At 62.3% G+C, this 18,090-nt stretch overlaps 10 protein-coding genes across 10 annotated transcripts; 6 read left to right on the top strand and 4 right to left on the bottom strand.

Moving 5' to 3' along the window:
- Positions 1-84: 84 nt before the first annotated feature.
- Positions 85-516, top strand: OSTLU_40610 (predicted protein; the record flags this gene model as incomplete). Its single annotated transcript, XM_001421657.1, has 1 exon — positions 85-516. One exon carries the CDS (start codon positions 85-87, stop codon positions 514-516), a length of 432 nt encoding a protein of 143 aa, XP_001421694.1.
- A 1,168-nt stretch (positions 517-1,684) lies between these two features.
- RPL23 (Ribosomal protein L23, component of cytosolic 80S ribosome and 60S large subunit) lies at positions 1,685-2,299 on the bottom strand (the record flags this gene model as incomplete). Its single annotated transcript, XM_001421523.1, has 2 exons — positions 1,685-2,094; positions 2,287-2,299. 2 exons carry the CDS (start codon positions 2,297-2,299, stop codon positions 1,685-1,687), a joined length of 423 nt encoding a protein of 140 aa, XP_001421560.1.
- Positions 2,300-2,481: 182 nt separating this feature from the next.
- On the top strand, positions 2,482-3,243 carry OSTLU_93763 (predicted protein; the record flags this gene model as incomplete). The annotated part of the gene is made up of 1 exon (XM_001421656.1): positions 2,482-3,243. A coding segment is annotated over one exon (762 nt), but the record flags the coding sequence as incomplete, so codon positions are not given.
- A 497-nt stretch (positions 3,244-3,740) lies between these two features.
- On the top strand, positions 3,741-4,460 carry OSTLU_18265 (predicted protein; the record flags this gene model as incomplete). The annotated part of the gene is made up of 1 exon (XM_001421655.1): positions 3,741-4,460. A coding segment is annotated over one exon (720 nt), but the record flags the coding sequence as incomplete, so codon positions are not given.
- A 129-nt stretch (positions 4,461-4,589) lies between these two features.
- OSTLU_19841 (predicted protein) lies at positions 4,590-7,197 on the top strand (the record flags this gene model as incomplete). The annotated part of the gene is made up of 3 exons (XM_001421654.1): positions 4,590-5,734; positions 5,792-6,162; positions 6,481-7,197. 3 exons carry the CDS (start codon positions 4,590-4,592, stop codon positions 7,155-7,157), a joined length of 2,193 nt encoding a protein of 730 aa, XP_001421691.1.
- A 249-nt stretch (positions 7,198-7,446) lies between these two features.
- On the top strand, positions 7,447-8,559 carry OSTLU_27712 (predicted protein; the record flags this gene model as incomplete). The annotated part of the gene is made up of 1 exon (XM_001421653.1): positions 7,447-8,559. The coding sequence occupies one exon, from the start codon at positions 7,447-7,449 to the stop codon at positions 8,557-8,559; it is 1,113 nt and encodes a 370-aa protein (XP_001421690.1).
- An 8-nt stretch (positions 8,560-8,567) lies between these two features.
- On the bottom strand, positions 8,568-9,872 carry OSTLU_93762 (predicted protein; the record flags this gene model as incomplete). The annotated part of the gene is made up of 1 exon (XM_001421522.1): positions 8,568-9,872. One exon carries the CDS (start codon positions 9,870-9,872, stop codon positions 8,568-8,570), a length of 1,305 nt encoding a protein of 434 aa, XP_001421559.1.
- A 231-nt stretch (positions 9,873-10,103) lies between these two features.
- OSTLU_18262 (predicted protein) lies at positions 10,104-12,870 on the top strand (the record flags this gene model as incomplete). Its single annotated transcript, XM_001421652.1, has 2 exons — positions 10,104-11,418; positions 11,765-12,870. 2 exons carry the CDS (start codon positions 10,104-10,106, stop codon positions 12,868-12,870), a joined length of 2,421 nt encoding a protein of 806 aa, XP_001421689.1.
- Positions 12,871-12,930: 60 nt separating this feature from the next.
- On the bottom strand, positions 12,931-14,644 carry OSTLU_27708 (predicted protein). The gene has a single exon (XM_001421521.1). It carries the CDS (start codon positions 14,617-14,619, stop codon positions 13,036-13,038), a length of 1,584 nt encoding a protein of 527 aa, XP_001421558.1. The 5' UTR covers positions 14,620-14,644; the 3' UTR covers positions 12,931-13,035.
- Positions 14,645-15,068: 424 nt separating this feature from the next.
- On the bottom strand, positions 15,069-17,854 carry OSTLU_27707 (predicted protein). Its single transcript, XM_001421520.1, has one exon. It carries the CDS (start codon positions 17,690-17,692, stop codon positions 15,080-15,082), a length of 2,613 nt encoding a protein of 870 aa, XP_001421557.1. The 5' UTR covers positions 17,693-17,854; the 3' UTR covers positions 15,069-15,079.
- Positions 17,855-18,090: the final 236 nt, after the last annotated feature.

Below are 18,090 nucleotides of genomic sequence, written 5' to 3'. Positions count from 1 at the left end.
CCTCAGTCATCCTTCGCGGTCCGCACACGCGCGCGCGCGTCGCCACCGCGCGCGTCACGCACCGCCCGACGTCGAAACCGATCGATGATACGCTTCATCCTGCTCCAAAACCGTCAAGGCAAGACGCGCTTGGCCAAGTATTACGTCCCGTTCGCCGACGATGAAAAGCGAAAATTAGAATCCGAAGTCCACCGCCTCGTCGTCAACCGCGACCCGAAGCACACGAACTTCGTGGAGTTTCGCAACTATAAAGTGATATACAGACGCTACGCCGGGTTGTTCTTCTCGCTGTGCGTGGACCTGAACGACAACGAGCTGACGCACTTGGAATCGATTCACTTATTCGTGGAGATGCTGGATCACTTCTTCGCCAACGTGTGCGAACTCGATCTGGTGTTCAACTTCCAGAAGGTGTACTTGCTCGTGGATGAGTTTTTATTGGGAGGGGAGGTGCAGGATACGAGTAAGCGGGCGATCATGGAGCGATTGGCGGAGCTGGAGCGGATCAAGGACTAGACGCGGCGAGGGCAAGTAGCAAACTAGAATGGAATGAATACCACAGCACTGTACGATGAGAGGCGCGCTCAGACGCCCGCGCGAGCTATGATGCGTCGACGATGGCGCGCGCGACCGCGGCGCGCTCGATGAGGACGCTGGAGTTGAACAGCGCGTGCGCGACGAAGGCGGAGCGAACGCCTCCGCGACTTTGACTCGCGAGCGCGAAGACGACGCCGCACGCGAACAGCGATGGGACGTCTGGCAAAGAAAAGTGCGCGAGCGCGAAGATGGCCGAAGAAACGCCGATCGCGAGCGCGGCGTTGGACGTGCGTCGACGAATGTCCTCGCAGAGGAACCCTCTAAAGAACAGCTCTTCGAGCGCGGGAGCGACGACGCACGACGCGACGACGGCGCACGACGCAGCGAACGGACCCGCGTGCGCGATGAGCGATGTCGGTGCGTCGGCAGCCGCGACGGCGTCCACGGTCGACGTCGTCGAAACTAATCCATCGACGGCGCGCGCGAGGACGACGGCGACGCCGCCGAACGCCGCGCCGCGCGCGACGAAACCGTCGTCGTCGCTCGAGCTCAGACTTCCCACGCCCCGATCTATCTCGTCCAGCACCCGCACCGTCGCCGCGGCTTTCGCGCTCTCGCACGAAAGCTGCACGACCGCTAAGCTCGCGCCGAGATCGTCCGCGTCGACCATCGCCGCGAGCGCCGCGCTCGGGACGACGTAACCGAACGCCGCCCACGCGTAGGCAAACTTCAGCGACGTATCCACGAGATCGCGCGTCGTGACGCACGAATCAGTCGATGACGACGATGACGCGGCGCCTTCTCGCGGCGACGCGCGCGCGCGCGCGCGCCGCCAGCGCTCGGACGTCGCCCGCAGCCGCGGTGCACTTTTTAGTGTCGGTTGGACGACGAACGAAAGGTCGACGGCGCGCATGCCGCGCGCTCGCGCGAGCGAGTCCTGCGATGTAGACGCGAGCGTCACGCGCGCGCGATCGAGGCGCGCATCGCGATTCGCGCGCCGCGACGTGACGACGAACGCAAACACACAAACCGCGCGCGCGCGCCGCGAAAGTTTGGGCAAAACCTCCTTGGCTATTGAATGAAACCGGGCGAGTCTACTTCTACTTCAAACCGCGCGATTCTCTCTCGATCTCGATCGCGTCGAGATCTAGATGATAGAGCTCGCCGCGCTGGCCACACGCGGCCAGAGATCGGCGCACTCCTTCGCCACCGGCCCCGCGATGGCGCTCCCCTTCATCTCGCCCTTCGGGTTGCAAATCACCCCCGCGTTGTCCTCAAAGTAAATGATCAACCCTTCCTTGCGTCGAATCGGCTTGCGCTGACGCACGATGATGGCCGGGAAAACCTTTTTACGCAAATCCGGCTTCCCCTTCTTCACCGTCGCCATGACCATCGAACCGGGGTTCGCCGCCGGCAAGCGGTTTTGTCGCGAGCCCCATCGCTTCACGGCGATCAAATACAAGTTCTTCGCCCCGGTGTTGTCCGCGCAGTTCACCACCGCGCCGACGGGGACGCCGTAGGACATTTTGTATTTCGTGCCGGAGGCATTACCGCCGCCTGTCGCGTCGTCGAAGCGCGCGTCCATCGCGTCAGTCGTCCATCGTTCGCGTCGCGCGCGTCAAAGCCCTAGCGCGATCGCGCGCGCGTCGATGTTCGAGCGCGCGCGTCGCGCGGCGTCGCGCGTCGCGCGGGTCGATCGATCGATCGATGGCGTTCGCGCGCGCGCGCGTCGCGTCGTCGTCGGCGCACCTCTCTTGGACATCGTGCGCGTGCGTCGCGGCGCGGAAAGGCGGACGCCGACGCGCGCGCGGGTGTCGCGATCGAGGGTTACAACACGGACCGATCGGTCGATCGATCGCGACGGTTGAGGTCGCCGTCGAGGCGGTCGATATCGACAGGATGGCGCGCGCGAGGCGACGGTTGCGACGGCGGTTGCGACCGCGATTGCTGTCGGCGAGAGGGAGCGTCGGTTGGTTCACGGCGCGTGCGATAGACGACGCGCTGCGCGCGCTCGAGGACGAGTCGCTGGGGGGAGGCCACGGGGCGTGCGTGACGGCGTGCGCGGCGTTTCTGGGAGACTTGGAACTCGTGCGGATGGCGCGCGAGTGCGGGCACGAGTGGGACGCGTACACGTGCCAGTTTGCCGCCAAGTATGGAGAGTTGGAGTGTTTGAAGTACGCGCACGAGCACGGGTGTCCTTGGGACGAGGGGACGTGCCGGTGTGCCGCCTATAGTGGACATTTGGAGTGTTTGAAGTACGCGCACGAGCACGGGTGTCCTTGGGACGAGTGGACGTGCTCATTTGCCGCCATGCATGGACATTTGGAGTGTTTGAAGTACGCGCACGAGCACGGGTGTCCTTGGAACGAGGAGACGTGCGCATGTGCCGCCTATACTGGACGTTTGGGGTGTTTGAAGTACGCGCAAGATCACAGCGCGCCGGAATCGGCGCGATACGTCGTCGGTTGGCAACGAATATGCGCCTGTACGACAGATTTGATTGTCCAAATCGCATTGTCGCGTCAACGTGACGGGTACGTGTCGCTGCGCGAGCTCACGCCTGCGGTGAATCACTTCCTTCGCGCTTGGCCCGAACTTGACTTGCCAGAAGACGTGATACGATGGATTCTGTTCGACGCCGACCTCAAACCGATGACATCGCGCGCGCGATTCTCGAGAATGATCGCGCTGTACGCCACGAAATGAAAGACAATGACGAAATCAACGATAATCTACGCTACGCTACGCTACGCAACGAATCTATCTACGACGGCTTCGCCAACGCCTCCAACGCCGCCGCGCACCGATCCATCTTCTCCATCACCCCATCAAAATCCACCCTCGCCACCGCCCCGATCGTCTCCATCGCGCTCGTCGCGTCGCTCGCCATCCTCGCGCACGTCCCCGACGCGTGCGCGTCCATCGCGCGCGCCTCGCGCGCGAAGAACGCCGCGCGGGATTTCGCGTGCGACACCACGTACGCGTGTCCCAGCGACGGTTCGTGCGCCAATCGCGCGATCACGGCCTCGCACTGCGCGCCGTCGACGACGACGTGCTCCGGCGTCGCCGCGCGCGCGTCCTCGCGCGGCGCGCGCGGCGGTCGCGCGTCCGACATCGCGTCGTCGACTGAGGATTCACGAACGAATCGCATCCGCACACGACGACGCGTCGCTCGCGTCCTCGTCGCCGCGAGCGCCGCGCGCATGTCGACGCGAAGAGCCACGAGCGCGCTCGCGCGCGCGCTCGACCGCGCGCGCGCCGCGGACGCCGGCGCGAGGGGTGCGCGCGGTAACGGTAATCCGCCGACGTTGACGGTGATTGCGCGTCGCGCGTCGTCCACGACGGCGTCGACGACGGCGTCGACGGGCGCGAACGACGACGGCGATCGGTTCGACGACGTCACGGACGCGCTGGCGCTGACGGAGCTCACGCGGGCGGTGCGAGCGCGGGGACACCTGACGGCGGCGTTGGACCCGCTGGGGCGCTCGCTCGGGCCGATCGTGCGAGGGTACGAGACGATGGAGGCCACGACGCCGAAAGACGCGCGAGACATTCACGCGCTGTTGCAAGGGTACCCGGATCACTTTTATAAGGAGGACTGCAAGACGAAGGTGAGCTTGGGGGAGTATTTGGGGCTGAGCGAGAGCGCGCGTCGCGCGCCGGAGAAGAGGTTTCATCTGGGCGAGGACGCGGCGACGCTGGATCCGAGCGGCGCGCGCGCGAAGACGGCGTGGCGCGTCGATGAGTTATTCGAAAGGTTGAGAGATGTGTATTGCGGCACGATGAGCGTGGAGTGTAATCATTTGACGAGCAAGGAGAGAAAGCGATGGTTGAGGGAACAAGTCGAGTGCGGCCCTCGAGAAGCTTCGGCGACGGAGCGAAGACGAACGCTCGAGCGGTTGTTGACGGCGGATCGATTGGAGGTGTTTCTCGCGGAAAAGTTCCCTTCGGCGAAGCGATTCGGGTTGGAGGGCGCGGAGAGCTTGGTGCCGGGTTTACAAGCGTTCGTCGAGCGTTCCGCGGAGCGAGACGTGGGGTGCGTCGTTCTAGGCATGGCGCATCGGGGGCGTTTGAACGTGTTACACAACGTGTTCGGCAAACCCTTGGGAGCGATATGCGCGGAAATCGTAGACGATAGGTCATCATTTCTAGTCGGAGACGTTCGATACCATCTCGGCGCGCGAGCCGTTGTGGACGTCGACGTCGAGCGAGGAGCAAAGCAAGTGGCGCTGACTCTGGTGCCGAATCCGAGTCATTTGGAAATGGTCAACGCCGTCGTCAGCGGCGTGGTTCGCGCGAAACAGTTCAAGCGTGATTCACAAACCGAAGGTGCGAGCGCGCGGGCGCACGTTCTGCCCTTGCTGTTGCACGGCGACGCGTCATTTTGTGGGCTCGGACAAAACGGCGAGGTGATGCAGTTGCAAGACTTGCCCGATTACACCACCGGGGGCACGGTGCACGTGGTGGTGAACAACCAGATCGGTTTCACCACTGTGCCTCGACGCGCGCGCTCGAGTCCACACCCGAGTGACGTCGCGAAAGCCTACGGCGCGCCGATCATTCACGTCAACGGCGACGACCCTGACGCCGTCGTCTCCGCCATGCGCTTGGCTGCGGACTATCGAGCTGAATTTCAATCCGACGTCGTCGTCAACTACGTGTGCTACCGTCGATTCGGTCACAACGAGCTCGATGATCCATCCATCACACTTCCGCTCATGTCTCGAAGAATTGAAGCCACCCCGAGAGTGGCGGAGAATTACGCCAACGCGTGCGTGGCGGAGGGCATCCTGAGCAAGGATGAGCTCGACGACTTGCGTCGAGGGATGGAGAAGGAGTTCGCCGCGGAAGGTGCCACGCACCAAGACTTCATTCGAACTACCGAATCGTGGCTCGCGTCGACGCGAGCGGTCTCTACAGGCGTATCCGGTCGCGAAGCTCGCGTGACGGCGGCGGGCACCGGGATGCCGATTGATGCGCTGCAGAAGATTTGCCACTCCATCACTACGCCTCCCGAGGACACTGATTTTATGCTTCATCCACACGTCAAGGCGATGTTCGAAGCGCGTCGACGCGCCATGGAGCCCGATGTCCAGGTAGGTGCAGGGCAAATCGATTGGGCGACCGCCGAAGCGCTCGCTTTTGCGTCGCTTCTCATGCACCCATGCGAAAAGCGATGGGAAAATCACGTCCCGTGGTGGACGGGCGAAGGCGAAGATCCCCCGATCGGCTCCCACGCGCACGTTCGACTGAGTGGGCAAGATTGCGTTCGAGGAACCTTCAATCAACGTCACGCCGCGGTGTATTGCAATCGCACGTCGCATGAACACGTGCCGCTGGACAATATGAACATGGGTCCGCAAGACAAATTCACCGCTGCGAATTCCCCACTGAGCGAACACGCGGTGTTGGGATTCGAGTACGGTTTCGCATCCGAGATGGGTAAAGAAGCGCTCGTGCTTTGGGAAGCACAGTTTGGCGACTTCGCAAACAACGCGCAGGTCATCATCGACCAATATATTTGCTCGGGCGAAGAACGTTGGGGTCAGCGAAGCGACATCGTTTTACTCTTACCGCACGGGTATGAGGGTCAAGGCCCGGATCACTCCACAGCACGCCCCGAACGTTGGCTCGCGGCGGCGAACGACGACTGCGACTCGCTCCCTGGGAACGCCGCGGCCGATCTCGCGTTCGCCCAACGCACATTCGACGCGCTCGGGCCGGACAAGAATGATTTCGTGGAATTGGAAAACATTCGCTCCATCTTGACGCGAAACGACGCCGAGAGTAAATCTAAGATGGACACGTTCGGCCAAGGCCAAGATGCGAACGGCGCTGATGCCGCAGAGAGTGGGATGTGGGACGACGTCGAAGCGTATTTCGGGTCGAGCGGCAAGGTGCACAGGCGAGACTGGATTCGTTACATGCGCCGCCGCGCGCGAGCCTCTGTCATGGCGCAGGCCAACTTCGTGATGGTGCAGCCATCGACGCCGGCGCAATACTTCCACGCGCTTCGGCGGCAAATAAGCTCTCCGCACTCAAAACCACTTGTCGTGCTCACGCCCAAAACGCTTCTGCATCACAAGCACTGCGCGTCCAAGCTCATGGACTTTGCGCCGAAGTCTTCGTTCCGGCGCGTCATCGCCGACGGCGACGCGGGAGACGACGTCACGCGTCACGAAAACATTCCGCTCAAACCGAACGGCGAGATCAAACGCGTGATTTTGTGCACGGGCAAGATTTATTACTCGCTCGCCAGGCAACGCGCGGCGAAGAAGATCGACGACGTCGCCATCATTCGATTGGAGCAGCTGTTCCCGTTTCCTCACGACGCCCTGGCGCGTCGATTACAGCGCTATCCCAACGCCCATCTCGTCTGGGCGCAAGAGGAGCCGAAAAACATGGGTTACTGGTCTTTCGTCGCTCCGCGCATCGCCACAACCGAGCGCGCCACCCGCGTCCGCGCGTCTGTCGACGAAGAAAACAGACGCGTTCGATTCGTCGGCCGCCCGCCGAGCGCCGCGCCGGCGACCGGTTCGCTCGCCATTCACAACGCCGAAAACGCGCGTCTCATCGCGCAAGCCTTGAACGCGCGCGACGACGACGACGCCATCGCGTAGCAGCGCGCCGCCGTCACCTTTATTCGCCATCGCCGCGCCTTGTAACGCCACATTCATCATTCATCATTCATCCTTCGCGAGGCGACGAACGCGACGCAGTAGGCTTAAGTGAACAACGCCGACCTCTTAAAAAATTAAGAGCGTCCGGTGTCCTTCCGCACACACTCCTCGAAACGGCCTATATTCTGGATACCATCATTAATCCACTACACACGGCGAAAAAAAGAACCGCAGACACCAACCGTCACAATCGATCGCGCGTCGCCGTCGCCGTCGCGCGCGCCGCGCGATGCGCGCGCCCCCGACGCGCGACGCGCCGACGCGCCGCGCGCCCGCGCGCGCGCTCTACGCGTGTTACCTCGTCGTGAGCCTCGATCCGAGCAAGAAGGGAAAGTCGTACGTCGGATTCACGACGAACCCGCCGCGACGACTCGCGCAGCACAACGGCGCGATCGCGAACGGGGCCAAGTACACGATGCGACTGCGACCGTGCGACATGGTGCTCGTCGTCTCGGGATTCAGCGACAAGGTGCAGGCGCTGCAGTTTGAGTGGGCGTGGCAGCGACCGGCGAGCTGTCGAGCGACGCGAACGTTGGCGAGGGAGCGCGGAGTGAGCGATAAAACGAGCGCGCCGGGGAAGAAGGCGATGGTGATGTGTGGGATGTTGAACACGGCGCCGTGGAAACACATGCCGCTGACGGTGCACTGCATGAGCGAGGTCGGGGAGAGGCTGATTGAAAAGTACGCGGACGCGATTCCGGCGCACGTGGAGCGGAGACGAACGACGACGCGGGAGATGGATGCGATCGTCGCGGCGAGCGCGAACGCGGAGGAGGAGGAGATGGATGAGGAGATGGATGATGCGATGCGAGCGCGGGTGATGGACGTCGGTGTGAGTGGGACGCCGAGCGCGTCGGCGTCGGCGTCTCGGCCGGGCGGGGAAGCGCTGAAGTGCGGCGTGGACGCGTGCGGGAAGGCGATTCGAAGCGATCGCGCCGTCGGGTGCGCGACGTGCGGCGCGCGTTTTCATCCGGTGTGCTTGGCGCGTCATTTTTTCGATCGCGCCGGGGACGAGGCGTTGTCGTGGTCGAGTCGATTGATCCCGGACCACGGGCCGTGCGCGCGGTGCGGAAAACGTCTCACCTGGGGCGCGGCGATCGGCGCCGGCGCGGCGAGAGAACCCGCGACGGAAACGACGACGCCTCGAGTCCACGCCTCGCGTGATTGCGAGCGAGACGGCGAAGTCGTGACGTCGACTGAAAAGATCCGACGCTTGCGGTCGGCGGAGAGAAGAGAAGTCGAACGCGCGAGAGTGCAATCGTGGGCCAGGGACGTGAGCGACGTGAGCGATGATAGCGACGACGATATGCACGACAGCGACAGCGACGTGATCGTAGAGTAGATGTATATTTAGCCGTATTGCAATAATTCCTTAGCGATGATTTCCGCGACGCGCGCTTGAGGTGACGACGCGTCGTTCGCTCGACGTCGCGGCGCGGTTTCCGGCGCGCGGGCCTCTTCCTTGAACACAATTTTAAGCGCTTTCACAAGCCGCGTGCGCGTGAGACGTGTCATGTGGATAATTTGCGCCGCACCCATCGCTTCGAGGAGCGCGGCGTTGTACGGCTGGTCGAACGCCGCTGGAACGACGACTTGCGGCCATGCGCTTCGCAACGCCGTCGCCGAGCACCCGATGGTCCCGTGATGAACGAGCGCAGCGATTTTCAAGCCAGCGTCGCGACAGAGGTGCAAAGGGAGAAAGTCGATGTGGATCGCGTTTTCGGGTAACTCGCCGATCCGATCGCGATGACGCGTCAGCAAGATGGCTTTCGCGCCCGCCAGCCGTCGCATCGCCTTCACGGCGGTGGCGAAAAATTGCGACGCAAAGGGTGGATTTCCACTGGCTGATACGAAAACGACGGTCGGCGCGTCATCGCGATCGATGAACTCTCGAGCGACGCGAATCGCATTCAAGCCAGTCACGTTCACGTCGCCGCCTTCTTGGGGAAAGTCTATTTGGAATACTTTTCTCGAGCCGGCGTCTGCGGCTCGCTCGAAATATTCGGGATACATCGCGAACACGCCGGCTTTACATAAAAACCACTCGTCAAACACTCTTTTGACTGGTTTTGTCGACCCGAGCGAAGCGCGAAACGCGTTGAGCTGCGGTGCGAACGCGATATCGACTAGGCAATCCGCTGCGCGCATCGCCCAACGCGATCGCCCGAAACACCGAAGGCGCTCACCCGCGAACGGCGGAATCGTTTGATTTGGCGTTCTCAACAGCGCGGGCGAGAGCACCAGGGAGTAACACGTTAAACATTCGTCGTTAGCGCGCTCGTCCACGCACCGCACCGCCAAATCGAGCGTGTGAGCCAACACAATCGTCCTTCCAGCGTCTGCGCGCGCCTCAAGAATACGCTCCGCGTGCGTCTCCAAATGATCCAACCAATACCGCACCACCACGCGCGCGTCTCGCCTAGAAGCGTGGTCGCGTTGCACGCACTCGTATTCATCTCGACTCCCCACACCGATGAACCGCACGTTCGCCGCGACGGCATTCTCAAACACTGGATTCGCCATGGCGACCACCGTTGCTTGGCCTTCGAGCCGCCGCGCCAACGCGGCGGCGATCGTCAAACACGGCATCACGTCCCCGCGCGAGCCGTAACACGCGCTGACAATTACTTGGAACCGTTTACGCCGCGCGCGCATTCTCGCGTCGTCGCCCGCCTCGATGTGCGACGAGTTCGACCGTCACAAGTTTTGACTCGCCAAATGTTAACAACCTGCTGTCCCAATGTGTTCGCCATTTCACCCCGCGTCGACGCGAAAACGCGACGTTTACGACGCAAGCGAGTTTTGTTGACGGAACGCGCGGTGTGTCATTCGACACGCGCGCTTTCGGCGTCTTTTGCGTCGCATCGACGACGCGAGAGGCGCGCAATGACGTCCCAGTGTACTTTTTGGAGCGTACAGAAAACGCATCGCCACGGCGCGTGCGCGCGCTCGACGTCGACCTCGGCGCGACTCAAAATTCACGCGCGTCATTGCGCGCACGTCGCGTCGAGAGCGCTCGAAGCCAATCGCGATTGGCCGCCCTCGGACGTCTGGGATGACTTCGTCGCCGCGCACGCGGGCGAATACGCCGGAGCGAGCGCGACGTTCGATCCGCGCACGGGTGCCGCGGTGCCGCTGCCGAGTAATTACGTCCCCGATGCGTTCAAGGAGTACGGTGTGGACGTCATGGAGTGGCAAATCGTGACGAGCGGAGGCAAGACGAGCGATGGCGATGGGTTGCGATTGGAGACGAAGAAGTTGTACCCGGAAGCGGGGTGCGAATACGGGAAGAATGACGTTGCGTTCGCGGAATCGCACGACGTGTGCGCGGGCGGACAGATGGCTAAAATGTTCATCGTGCAAGGTTGTTATTGCGATGGGCCGAAGACGCTTCCAGAGTGCGTCGAGGGCGCGGAGGTTGGGTTCGCGTTTGCGTTTGCCGAAGAGGAGGCGCCGAGAGAGCGGCGGCGGATCTCGCTTCGCGTGCGCGCGGCACCGGGACAGAGGCGGAACTGGGAGTTGTGTGGAATCGAAATCACTCACGAGACGGCGAGCGAATGCGAGACGCGGGCGGCGAGTCCGGCGACGGGGGATATTTTAACCGAAGACGCCGTGAGCGTCGGCGAATGGCGAGCGACGAGCGGGGTGACATTCATAGCGCTCGAAGCGCTAGCAGATGTACCCGAAGAGCGCGAAACAAGTGGTGAGGATGCGTCGACGTCTTCGCCGATAGACGTCGGTCCAGCGCAAAAGCTTGCGGAACAAAAACCAAACGATCCAGCGCTCGCGCGCGCCGCGGAGGCGGAGAGGGAAGCAGAGGAGCGACGAGCGAAAGAGGAAATCGAGGCGGCGGCGCGTGATCCCGAGGGCATGCTTGTGGTTCCGTGGTGGGCGGTCAAGTCCCCATCGAGCTGGGCCATGGGCGGTGAGTACGTCCTCGGCGGGAACTCGCCGTTGGTGTTCCTTCCCAACCACATTTGGGTCCTCGTCGAATCCGTCGACGACCAACTCGTCGTCGAGTGCGGTCGCTACGACCAAGGCCCACCGAGCGCGATGTTAGACGATACCGAGCGTCGCGTCGTCGCTCGACGCTACCGCAAAGGTCGATTCGCCTCCGCGTTCTTCGTCCGCGAGCGTCGACTCGATCCTCGCGAACGCGACGAGGAAAAGGAAGAATTCGACATCTTCGACGATTTAGATGGTATTTAGCCGACGCATCGCGCGTCCTGCCGTGTTGTACATCGCGATAGTCGTCAACTTTCGCCTCGTCATCCGGCGGCGCGACGCCTCGCGCGTGCGCGTCCGCAGCCGCCCGTTCCGCGCGTCTCGCTCGTTGCAGAAATAAATAAACGTTGGTTGGTGCGCGAACGAACCGCCGCTTCAGTCGTCGCCTCGCGCCCATCGCGCGTCGATGTCGCCCCTCGCCGCGCGCGGCGCGCCGACGGACGTCGACGTCGACGTCGACCTGCGCGCGCGCGCGCTCGAGATCATGCGCGACGAGCGCGGAGCCGGCGACGACGCGAATCGACGTTCGAGCGGTATTCCAGACGTCGCGTCGGACGCGTTCGACGACGACGAACTGGACGAGATCGATCTCGCGCAAGCGCGAGTGCTCATGCGTGATTTACCGCGCGTGCTCGCGCAGCTGGAGGGGGAGACGACGGGTTCGGGTCGCGCAGAGGACGGCGGGGCGGCGCCCGAGCGGGACGCCGAGCGGGACGCGCGAGAGAGAGACGCGCGAGACAGTGAGCGACCGTGGCGACCGTGGGAACCGTCCAAGGGGAGCGCGTTGGAACGCTTGCGCGCGCTTGAGGACGAGCTTCGCGAGCTGTTGGGTGAACGCGTCGTGGACGAGGCGTTGCAGAGCGTCGTGGAGACGCCGACGAAGGCGGCGAGCGCTGCGGCGCTTCCGGGCGTCGTAGAGCGCGCACCTTCGCCGCCGTTGAACACGATAGAGACGAGGAGAAGTGATGAGGCGGAGGTATCGACGCCGACACCGCGCGTAGCGTTAAGCCTGACACCCATGCCCGTCGAAGACAGCCCGGAGGCGAAGGCGAATTTCGAGCCGGCGATGACGTCGCCGAAACCCGCGGGCGGAGATGACGCGCCGTGGGACCCGTATGCCGCATTTATGGGCGTCGGACGTGAACAGGCATTACGACCGCGATCGAGCGCGCCGCCGACGCCGGTTTCGCCACCAAAGGCGCGGGTTTTGGGATTGCCCGTCGACGCGTCTTTGACGCACGAGACAACGCTCAAGCTCGTGGCGGATTTGGAGGAGAAAGTGAAGAGTAAACCGATCGAGTATACTCGAGCTCCGACGAATTTGTACAAGGATGTCGTCGCCACTGCGCGATTAGAAGATGAGGTTGTCGTGGAAGACGTCGAAGATGGCGATTCGGGCGACGAAGAGAGACGATTCACGCACCAGTACACCAGGGAAGACGCGGCGACCATCCTCGAGCTCGCGAACGAAGACGATCAGATTGATTCCTGGTCCAACGCCGTCGCGGGTGACGACTTGCATCCGCGCGCACCGCCGATTGTTTCGCCCATGATGCGCGGCGACAACTCCACACCGAGCATCGCTGGCGTCGAGAGCATGAACGAGTTCAAGCTCATGATGGAATCTGTCTTTGACGAAGACGACTAACGCCAGCAGTCGAGCGGTAGCTTTTGGAGAAAATAGTTTTGTGTAATATTGTGATGTGCCGGATAAGGCGAGATTACTTCCTACCGCGCGATGGGTGCAGAGCGCGTGTGTGCAGAGCGTGCTGCCGACAATACGTGTGATGGAAAAGAACGATTCTTTGAGTCCTTAGAAGGCGTTACCTTCTGGGCAGACGACGACCTTCAAGATGGCTTCGCCCAAGAGACGGTGCACGCCGACGACAGCGTCGCCAGGCTTGACGATCTTCAGCGTATCACGGGCGTAGAGGATGGCGTTACGCATGACTTCTTGCGGGACGATGGCGTTGCCTTGACCCCACTCCGGCGGTTGGATAACCGGGATAATGCCACGGCTGACGAGCGAGCGGCGCGCAACACTCGCCGGATCGGCTTCTTCAGCGTAGCACACAGATAAGATTGGCGCATCCGGGCGGTACTTGGCGATCAAACGAGAAGTCGTGCCGGTGCGAGAGAGGCATACAATGATGGAGGCTTGCACCTTTTGCGCGGTACGAACGGCGGACGAAGCCAAAGACTCTTCGACGCCCATAGGAATCGGCTGTTGCTCGAGGATTTGGTGATAGCTCGCCACGTTGTCCACGTACGCTTCGGCTTCGCGACAGATGGACGCCATGCACTTGACCGCGTCGATGGCGTAGTTGCCCGCGGCGGTTTCCCCGGAGAGCATCACGGCGTCGGTACCGTCGAGAATAGCGTTGGCCACGTCCGTGGCCTCCGCGCGCGTCGGGCGCGGGGCACCCGTCATGGACTCCAGCATTTGCGTCGCCGTCACTACGGGCTTGCCCGCGTAGTTGCACCGCTTGATCATGCGCTTTTGCGCCAAGAATATTTGTTCCATGCGAATCTCCATACCCAAGTCGCCGCGAGCGACCATGACGCCGTCGGACTTTTCGACAATATCGTCATAGTTATCTAAGCCCTCCATGTTCTCAACCTTGGAGATGATGGAAACTTTATTCGCGAAGTCGCCGAGAACGGAGCGAATGTACTCGACGTCGCTTCCCTTGCGAACGAACGAGGCGGCGATGAAGTCGACGTTGTTCTTCACCCCCCACTCGATCAAATCGAGGCGATCCTTCTCGGTGATCGTGGGCAAGTTCACGTTGACGCCCGGCAAGTTCATGTTCTTGCGCTCGCCGAGCTTGGCGCTGTTTTCGAGGCGGCATCGCACCTCGCCCTTGGCGACGTCGCACTCGAGCACGGTGAAGGTGACGGAACCGTCGGCGCACAAAATCTTCGAACCGGGCTTGACGTCCTTGGCCAAGTCCGGATACGACACCGCGAGCTTTTCCGCGCTACCCTTGAACTCGTAGTCCGTGGTGAGCACGATCTCCTTCCCCGCTTCGAGCATCACCGGTCCCCCGCACGCGAGCATCCCGGTGCGAATCTCCGGCCCCTTGGTATCGAGCAGCACCCCGCAATGAATGCCCGTGTTCGCGCACGCCGCGCGCAAATTATCCAACGTCTCCTGGTGATACTCGTGCGAGCCGTGCGAAAAGTTGAACCGCGCGACCGACATCCCCGCCCTCAACATTTCCTCCAAAATCTCCACCGTTCGCGACACCGGTCCGAGCGTGCAGATGATCTTCGACTTGAACGTCCCATCGGACGCCGCGTCTCCGTTATCCAAGATCCCCGTCTGCCCCGGACGCGTCGCTTCCTTCGACAGATCGACGTACGACCCCGTGCGCGCCCCTCGAGACAGTCCCATGTTCGCCGTCCGCGCTCGACGCGCGCTTTATCCTCCCGGGTGTCCGATGCGTCGCTCGCCGTTCGCCCGCGTCGCGATGAAGCGCGCGCGCGCGCGCTCGTCGACGCGTTCGCGCGCGAAGCGTGCGCTCTCGCGGTGCGTCTCGTCGACGCGTTCGATCGAGCGCGCGTGCGTCCGAGCGCGCGCGCGTCAAAGTCGCGCGCGCAACCGAACACACCCGGCAGTCGAGGGTTTCCGGGTTTCCGCCGCCGCCGAGGGCACCTCGCGATGCGTCGCGTTACCGCTTCGCGCGCTCACAATGCGCAGTCGTTGGTCGCGCGCGGCGAAAATCGGCGTCGCGATAAACGGATAAGTCGGTCGGTCGCCGCGCGCGCGACCGACCGGTGCGGCGGGCGCGACGGTGAGCGCGCGAGCGCGTATATATAATCGAGAGGAAAGTGTAATTCCAACGTAATCTAATCTAGTAGAATTTAGTCGTCATCGAACGCACTATTTGCGGCGCGTCTCCGGGGCGGCGCGGCGGCGCGGGAGGCGGCTCGGTTTGTTCCCTAGGGAAGAGCGAGCGATACACTTGCGGTGACGGTTTGTTCGCCTTCGCTCGCGACGATTGCCGCTCACGCTGTTCACGTTGCGGTGGTTCCTGATCCGACTGCGGCTGCCGTTGCTTCGGTCGTTCCGGCTCGAGTCTATCGATGGTTTGTTGCGTTAGATACGATGTTTCGCGAGGAGTCGTCGCCGGCGACGGATCCGCCGTCCCCGCACGCGAGCGCACGTTTCGTATGCGTTCGGGCGATGAAAGCTCACGCGTACGAATCGACTGCAAACTTCGATTCACCACCGCTTTATCCAAGACGCGATCGGGATCGTGATTGACTCGATTCGGCGACGACGCCGACGTCGACGCGCGTGGCGTCGAGGTTCCAGAGATGGAGGTCGATTCCAAACCCGATGCGCTTACCGTGGATTGATGCCACACCTTTTCTTCGTCGACATCATCCTCACCATCTTCGTCCACGGTACGCTGTAATCGAGCGCTAGCGTACTTTGCAAACTCATCCACGTCGTCGACTCGCTTCTTGACAAAGCCCAGGAAGGACGCCAATCCACCGTCGCTCTCTCGTCTCGTGTGAGTCTTTGACTTTGTCACAGTCACGTCGCGAAGAAACTTATCAAAAGCCTCGTCGTCATCGGGATCGGTACCGGTCTTCGAGGGCGACTTTTTACTTTTCCTCACCACGAGCACGACGACGGCGTAAAACACGCTGACGAATGCTACGAAACCAAGCGGGCCCATGAAGTACAGAGAAAACACCACATCTCTCCACGATTTTTCTTTACGGTCATCTTCGCCCTTCTTTTCCGCGCGAACGAGCTCAACCGCGGCGGCGGTGACTCTCTCCACCGTTTCTCGGTCCTCTTCCGACTGCTCCTCCGCCGACTTCGCGCCGGCGCGCGTTCGCAATTTTTGATAACGCCTCCAATTTTGTGTCTCTCGCTCCGATTTAGGCAATTGTACCGGGAAACGATTGAGAAAATCAACTGTGAGCGACTGGTCTTCCGCTAATTCGTTCTGCTTGATGTTTTCTTCCGTCAGAACGCTCTCGTCCGCGGGTTTCAGACCCTTCTGTGCCCAAGATCGCTCAGGGTGCGCCTCGCCTCGCAACGCGTTCTCGTATAGGTTTATGTCGTTTGTCGTATCGATTTTCTTCTTGTACTCGATCGCAGGTTCTCCCGTCTGCGCCGTTTCTGTCAATTTCGATTCTGCGTCGTCGTGTTTTGAGTTCGGCGCGACTTCAGAGCCTTCGCCGTACTCCAAATCTTCGTGGGAGCTTCCATCTGACGCGTCGTCGTACGTTGTCGTATTCTTAGCAACGTCGCCAGTCGCGCGCACAACGTCTGGCAGAATGGCTGGCTTGGTCGGTATGTCAACAGGCGAGGTCGTCGTCCCATTATCACCCAAAACCGTCGCATCCGTCGCCGGCGACGGCGTTAGCGGCGTGTTCGACGGCGTCGGCGCTTTCGACGTAGGCTGGGCCGACGATAAAGACATCGATTCCGACATCAACTCCGATGTTTCCGGATCTTCGATCAACGATTTGAGGAACGCGGCATCTCCAGCATCCGATTCGCCCTTTGCCATGCTCGAAATCTGTCTCGAAATTTCAGAGTTTGCTTCAGGTTGCGCATCCGCGTCAGCGGTGGACGTCTCGTCGCGCGCCTTGTCATCTTTCGACGGAGCTTTGGGCGACGGAAACGTGAGCTTGTACGTTTGTGCCGGTACCGAATCTAACTCTTCAACCAAATCTTTCGACGTTTCTTCGATCGAGCTCAAGAGCGAGCTCTTCTTAGTCTTAATCTCGTTCGCGGCATTAGACGAGCCCCGCGCAAGCGTCTTCTCGAGCTCGTCAATCTGCTCGCCGGGCGTCGACGCTTCTTTTGCCCCTAAACTACTCGTCGCGTCTGATCCCGTTTCTAAAGCTTGCGACTGCGCTCGGAGCTTGTCCAAGATGGACTCGACCTCACTCGCGGTGAGCTCGCCGCCGAACGTCTCCGTCTCCTTCTTTTTCGAATCCTTGGGCTCGACCGAGGACAACTCGGGAAGCTCGAAATCGTCCCCTTTCGTCTCGTACGCCAGTTCTTCCTCGTCATCATCGTATCGATGATGTTTTCTGCCGTGATGCCGTCGGCGCCCGAGCGCGGCGTACGTCGCCACGGGACGATACTCCGTTCCGTTGGTCGCGCTCGCGCCGCCGTTCGCCCTCGCGTCGAACACCCCCGTCGTCGCCGCTCGCGTCCACGACACCTCCCCCCGCAGTTCCTCCGCCGCGATATCTCGCTCCACTCTCGGCACCACCAGTCGCACGTGATCATCCTCGAACGGCACGTCGTCGAGCACGCGCTCCCGTCCCGCGTCGCCGCGCGCCGTCGTCGACGCCCCTCCCAGCAATCCGCTCGTCGCCACCCTCGTCCCGTCGCCCAGGCACGCCAGCGCCAGCGCCGCGCATCCCACCGCGACCAACGTCGCGCTCGGTCGCGGCCACGCCGCCGCGCCGTCGTCGCCCTCGCGCGTCATCGCGTCGCCGCTCGCGCGCGCGTAACACCCAACGCTCGCGACGTCCCTCGCCGCGTCGCGCGACGCCGCGCCGACGCTCGCGACGCGCGCGTCGACGCGCGCGGCCTCGACGATCGCGTTCGCCTCGCCTCGCGTCGCGCCGTCGACGCGCGTCGACGCGCGTCGCGCTCTCGCGACGCGCGATCGCGCGCGCGACGGCGCGACGACGGTGTGGCGCGCGTGGTCCGTGTGTGCACGCGCGACGCCGCGAGACCGATCGGATCGCGCGCGCGATCGCGGGTCGTATTTTTTTTATTTACGCGCGCGATCGCGCGCGATCGAACACTAAGCGGCGTTCGCGACGCGCGTAATACGAGCGCGGCGCGCGGACGATCGCGGCGACCGACCGCGGGCGAATC

This window comes from Ostreococcus lucimarinus, chromosome 15 (assembly GCF_000092065.1).
Source record: "Ostreococcus lucimarinus CCE9901 chromosome 15, complete sequence".
Lineage (NCBI taxonomy): Eukaryota > Viridiplantae > Chlorophyta > Mamiellophyceae > Mamiellales > Bathycoccaceae > Ostreococcus > Ostreococcus sp. 'lucimarinus'.
This window is presented reverse-complemented; position numbering and strand designations above follow the sequence as displayed.

What these genes read in the sequence shown, in the direction of transcription:
- OSTLU_27708 (XM_001421521.1), bottom strand. Translation starts at nt 14,619, where the DNA reads ATGGGACTGTCTCGAGGGGCGCGCACGGGGTCGTACGTCGATCTGTCG.
- OSTLU_27707 (XM_001421520.1), bottom strand. Translation starts at nt 17,692, where the DNA reads ATGACGCGCGAGGGCGACGACGGCGCGGCGGCGTGGCCGCGACCGAGC.